The sequence below is a fragment of the Strongylocentrotus purpuratus genome, unplaced genomic scaffold (genome assembly GCF_000002235.5).
Source record: "Strongylocentrotus purpuratus isolate Spur 01 unplaced genomic scaffold, Spur_5.0 spur5_scaffold_3, whole genome shotgun sequence".
NCBI lineage: Eukaryota > Metazoa > Echinodermata > Echinoidea > Camarodonta > Strongylocentrotidae > Strongylocentrotus > Strongylocentrotus purpuratus.
This window is the reverse complement of record NW_022145609.1, coordinates 23,717,700-23,723,937: the sequence shown is the minus strand read 5'-3', so window position 1 is coordinate 23,723,937 and position 6,238 is coordinate 23,717,700. Positions and strand designations below refer to the sequence as shown.

The 6,238-nt window shown below is 38.6% G+C and overlaps 1 protein-coding gene across 1 annotated transcript in view; it reads left to right on the top strand.

The window, feature by feature from the left end:
• Positions 1 to 1,498: 1,498 nt before the first annotated feature.
• LOC105438481 (KICSTOR complex protein SZT2) overlaps positions 1,499 to 6,238 on the top strand; it is a gene marked incomplete at its 3' end in the record, with an annotated part of 44,233 nt that continues 39,493 nt past the window's right edge. The window contains exon 1 of the mRNA XM_030995824.1: positions 1,499 to 1,746. Within this exon, the coding sequence (XP_030851684.1) occupies positions 1,687 to 1,746 (60 nt within the window). The remainder of the gene's footprint in view (positions 1,747 to 6,238) is intronic.

Here is a 6,238-nt window from a genome sequence, read left to right as displayed (position 1 = left end):
CTTATTGGTCCTATTGGTTTCTATGTCCTATCGGTACTATTGGTCCTATTGGTTTCTATTGGTCTTATTGGTTTCTATTGGTCCTATACTATAAGATAAGATAAGATAAGATAAGATTTTATTCGTCTTTCTTTCAAATGACATACAGAGCATAACATTGGATCATAACACATTTACAAAGCAAAATAACAAATTATGATAATGATAAAAAACATAGCTAACTAAAAGAAAGACGAGGAGACCCTGGTAAAAGCAGAGCTTGTAATTATTAGGGTCCCCTCTGAGCCGGATAAAACATGATGAATAGATATTTGTGACTACCTAAGAATACAATAGGGAAAAGGGGGTATAACAAAACAAGAAGTGTACACACACACAACAACAACAACAAAAAGAGAGACTAGACTAGACAAGACGGGAGAAAAGAGAAAATATGAGAAATAATAGAAGAATACAGCACATCGACAATAGGCACAGCACACAACGGGCACAAGACAACAGGGGGAGGGAATAAGAGGTTGACAATCTGAAAATATTCAGTTAGACACATATTAATATCAAGAAGAAAATTTACATTTATAGTAATACATAATATATCTTGGCACCATAATAACTACAAAAATGAACTACTCTATGAGTCACAGTATTTATCGAGAAGATAAACCTTAAGTTTACACTTAAATAAAGAGAGACTAAGAGATTGCTTAACGCTAGAGCCTAGAGAGTTCCAAAATTTAGGTCCAGTAAAAACCAAAGTATTAAAAGTTGGTATTGGTTTCTATTTCTATTGGTTTCTATGGGTGCTATTGGTTTCTATTGGTTTCTGGTGGTTTGAATGGTCTCTATTGGATTCAATTCTATGGGTCCAACAGAAACCAATAGACTCCAACAGAAACCATTAGAGACCAATAGAATTTTTCTAATGGTCTCTATTGGTCTCTATGGGATTTTCGACCTGGGCTTGAATCAATTTAGTTCCCTTTTCAGGAACTGTACCGCATAGAATAGAGCTGTATATGACAACTCTATATGCTTTACCCTCATGTGGATGCAGGCGTACGTTGATGATTACCATAGAAGTAGAAGTAAACAGATGCATACTCGAGGTTTTATTTAGCGATATCGTCATGACGTCTCCCAAATTTACAGTTAGGCAAACAAATATGCAAGAAGCCTTCATGTCAGGGCCTGCAAAACGGTAGGGCTCGAGCCCCCCCCCCCCCCCTCACTTTTTTGCAAAAGTATGTTAAAGAGAAAAAGAAAGAAAGAGAGAAAGAAAGAATGAGTGACCAGCCAGTGTCACAAATGAGGTATAAAAATATGCTCTTCTGACCGTAATTTAATACCTAAAACCCCTGAGCTTCCGGGGTCTCCGCACCCTGGACCTCACCAAGGGCCCTAAGACGGGTCCCTGAATGATCATCTGACCATAATTAAATGCCTTAAAAGCTGAGTTTCATGGGACACAGCCCCCTCGACCCTACTTCAATTAGTGACCTGCCAGGTTTTGAGGTTTGATTTAGCGATATCGTCATGACGTCATCATAGTGTGTAAACCCTGGATCGACATCGCCATCGAGCTCACTTCGCCGAGGTGGAAGAAGAACTTTTAAGAACGCTGATGCCTGTCCATATTGAGTTTAATTATGCTATGGTGATATTCAATGAAGGAATTGCGACGACGTGATGGCTTCCATAGGGAATCATGATCAAGATAAGGGAAATGGTGGTGACGTCGAGCAAGTGGTAAGTGCGTGTAAAATAGTACTAGTAGTCCCATGCATGGAAAAGCACGTTGCACTTGGAGGTTACTTTAGTGTTTGTGCAAAAATAGTGCAAGTTCAAGTTGCAATAACACATAGCTGCATTACTATCCTGGCCATGTATTAAAAGCTGTTCTATTGATTCTCAACATTTCTGTACAAAACTCAACTGATTTCACTCGAAATCGGTACTTCAATGACAATTGATGACACCTTAATAGGGAGGCCAATGCCCAAATTTAACTTTTTAATTACTAGAGTAAAGGAGCCGGTAATCGGCCAGCTCCAGTTTTCGGCCGATTGGTTGGATGCAAGGTAAAATCCCTCTAAAATACATCGCATAATAGCATAACACATATCCCACACATACCATACCATGCCAGTGTCACTGAAGAACCACATTTGCAATGAAAAATATATCCTAAAATATCACATTTTAGCGATGTATTCGGCGGTCCCGCTACCCGAATCTGAAAAATTGAGTATCTTACGCGTGTCTGTAAGAAATATGGGTACCATAAAATGAGCTTTATTTCAAGTATTTTTCAGATTTAGAGCCCGATTTTGTGCTAGTCGCAAGCTCAAAAGTATCTCATCGCATGTATTAAATCAATGCAGCCGCACACCGCAACGCACACACGATATCTCTGTCTAATTCAGATTCCAATATCTGATCACCGCAGTACTAGTTTTTGGCCTGGCAAGCTCCGGGGAGCTCCGGCGTGGGATATCTGCTCCGCCCGCTAGTGCTATAGATCAGCGCGGAAACGCACGGCGCGTGCGCACGCTTCCTATTGACTTTGTACATGCGGCCGAAAACTGGTACGCTATGCCGAAAATTGACTCCGAAACAGTGAAAATTGAAATGAATATTGTCATGGCAATTCGTGATTTTTTTCTAGGATTCTTGTTTTGTTTAAATAATAATAATATTTGCTTCATGATTTGAAAAAAATGATAATAAATAGGAAGTAAAGGGTCCAAAATATAGGATTTTGTCTTAAGTGGCCGAAAACCGGCTCCTTTACTCTAATTTGTTTATAATAAAACAAAGATTAAAAGAAAGTATTTTCTTTCACTAAGAAAATTCACCTACCTGCCGACTCCAGTTCCATCAAATAGTAGATATCCAGCTCTTTTTATCCAGCTTCCTTCTATGCCTATCCGTACGTAAGAGCCTTGAAACAATTATATTTCATGTCGCAAAATTACGTTCATAATTAGACAGGCCCGAGGGGATTGGGCGTGTCATTGCCCGGACAACAAGTTTAAAACTTCGCGCGAAATTCCATTCATCATCAGCGGCTAGCCTTGAATCAGTCACACACACCGACACAGCTAGGTAATTGCATGGCAAGCCGCAGTCCTGAAATCGAGCCATGGAGGGACAAAACATGAACTGACAGAAAAAATAATTTTAGAAAAGAATTAAAATTAATAAGTAGGCCTACCTTAAGGTGATATTCCAAATCCAATAGTATTTCCTCATGAGTAAAGATCAATCTGATACTGCATTATCAACGATCGAGAAGTTACGAGGTCCAATTAACATCCATCTTGCAGCGAACACAATACGGAGTACAATAGGACAGCAGCATGCATAGCGCATATCCATGCAACGTACGTGTACTAATATTTCTCTCTCTCTCTCCATTTCGCTATACGTAACATGCTTTCATTTCAATTCTCAATTGGAGTATAGACTGCTCACGTAGACTTTTTTTTACTGAAATATCTTTTTTTAACACTTCTCATACATTAATGCACGACACTCGTATCTAGTGCTGTGAGAATAAGGTAATAGGGTCTATAAATAAGACTACGCTTTGCGCACGATCTGACCGGAGCTCAGACATATGTCGCAATACCCTTTATTTTTGGCGCGAACAATGACGTCACTGTTCACAGTTTTCCTTCTCATGTTGAGATGGATATAGCTATAGGGCTCAATCCAACGCAAGATTGACAGAAACATCGTACTCTATCTACTTTTGAATGTTCAGTTTGTAAAAATCTGTATTTAAAAAGATATAATCTTTTTTCTTTATATTTTCTAGTTGTTAGAAGTGGCAATTGTGAACATCTGAAATGTTGATCTCTATCAAAAGTTCTTTACTCAAAACGGATCCCATATTTTTAGGGTCTACCTTCTGCCAATGAGAAGGTTTTTAGTGAGCAAACCTCTACGCCCTCTAGGATTTTCTTAGTCGGTTGTGCGCGCCCGTCAATGTCTTCTGCTAGAACAATTATTGGATTAAAATACGTCAAAATCTGCTAGATCGTCAATAAATGGTGAAAGACTGTTACAGATTCTTGATTATAGATATGTTGTGAAATGTATAATTGTATTTTCTTTTCTTATTTTCATCAATTTTTATTTTTACATAATTTATTTCCCTCTGCTAATTTTTTGAAGTGGGCGACGAGCGCACAAATCGTAGGTGTAGAAGCCTTACGCCCGGGCATTGGCCTCCCTAACCTAAATAGATCTAGATCTAGCAGTAGAGTAAGACCACTCCAGCAAAGCATAGAGAGTCAATGCTAATTCGTATTGAGTAAGACCGCCAAACTTCTGACACAGTGACACTTAACCCTTACTGTACTGGGCTATTTTGAGCACCCGCTGACTGGGGGGGGGCCTGGGAGGCCCCCCCCTATGATCTCGGCCGTCGATTGTCCGATGAACATGAAAATTTGCATGTTTGTAGATATTTACGTAAGGAACAAGATAGTATAATTAGTTTTTTCCGAATATGCAAATTTTTGTCGTTAGCCTAATTAATTATGCAAAAATGCTAATTTTATGCATTTTACAGAAAACGTGTCAAACTCCACTTTTTGGATGTTGAAACTCATTATTCATATGAAACTTCTTTTCTAAGACAAAAAAGTTAATTTAATGTAATTAATAATGATAATTTATGCAAATTTTGATGCAATTTTTTTTTTTTTTTTTTTTTTGATGACATGCGCATACTAATTGTTATGTAACGCCTTACAGGTATATCCGATTTCGACGAAAATGGTATCAAAATGTGCGTAAGACTTGAGGGAAAAAAGTCATGAAACGACAATTCAAAATTCCAAGCGGTTGCGGCGCAAACTCCGAAAATGTCGAGGGGGGGGCCTCCCAGGCCCCCCCCCAGTACAGTAAGGGTTAAGACAAAATGGGGGAAAACATTAAATTCTTTTTTTAATTACTGAAAGATCAAATATACTATTATTGTGTCATGTAAAGAAAATTAGTAAAAGGAAATGGAAAACTAGAGTTATTTACTTACCCGCCGAACCTGTTTTCATGCCAAGCTTCGGATGCATTTGCCAAGCTTTGGACGTTCATGTGTAACGCACGAATAGCGCACATATATAGCACGTATAGCGCACGTAAGTGTGCATTCATCGGAGGTTTGGAAACAGGATCAAAATCGTACGACGGGGGTAAGTTTGACTGCGTTGATGTCATGAAAAAAGTATTATTTTCTTGTTTGGGGTAGATTTAAGTTAGGTAGAACTATCAGAAAGGTGTTTTTCACAACACTCATACAATATTTTGGTGCTAAAATCTTACGAAAGCGCCATTTTTTCGTAGTCAAAATGACACTCAATGTTGCCTGTCCGAAGCTTGGAAGAGCGCCATCTTCTGGTAGGGGAATCTATCTAGTACCCCTAGGTCCATGGTAACGGCCGCCATTAGAAAATTTTCGCGATAGAGTGGAAAAGTATCTCCTAAGCTCCCATAATTTTGGCAGAAACCACCTGAAATATGCCAAGGATTTGTTTATAATCGATATATTGGAGGCTCTACACCTTAACTCCCCTGTTAAGGGACTGTAGAAATCTAGGTAACCTGAAATGTGTCTCTGAATTCGATGTTTTTTGTGAGTTTTGCAGACGGCAACCTGCCCTAACTTTCTGTACTAACAATATAGGTTAGTAGTAGTATCAAATGCATGCAAGTTAACCGCCTGAGCTAGGCTCATATTTTGCGTTGGAGCCGTTAAAGTAATTTTTGTCCGAAGCTTGGCAACGTCCGAAGTTTGGCGGTCTTGCTCTAAAATACAATTTTTTCAACTTATTGACATTATTGTTAGAAAGAATAATTTAAAAATTCAAATTGTAAACTAATTCTAATGTCAAACTTGCCGATCAGCCACATCGGCATGATTGTTTGCATTTGTGTATTATAAGTCGGCATGATTGTTTGCATTTGTGTATTATAAGTGTATTGACTATTCATGTGTGCAAATGCTGACTATAACACGTAGCGCAGCGCTATAAGCATTGACTCTCTATGCTTTGCTGGAGTGGTTTATTCTACAAGTAAATTTGTAAGTTTTTTATGTTCATGAAGAAATCATGCATAGTCAACCAATGGTCCATACAAAATTGTCTTCCTGTATGTAGGAACTTATGCAAATTGGCAACCCCCGCCCACCCCCCCCCCCCCCCCACAACAACAAAAAATAAAAAATACA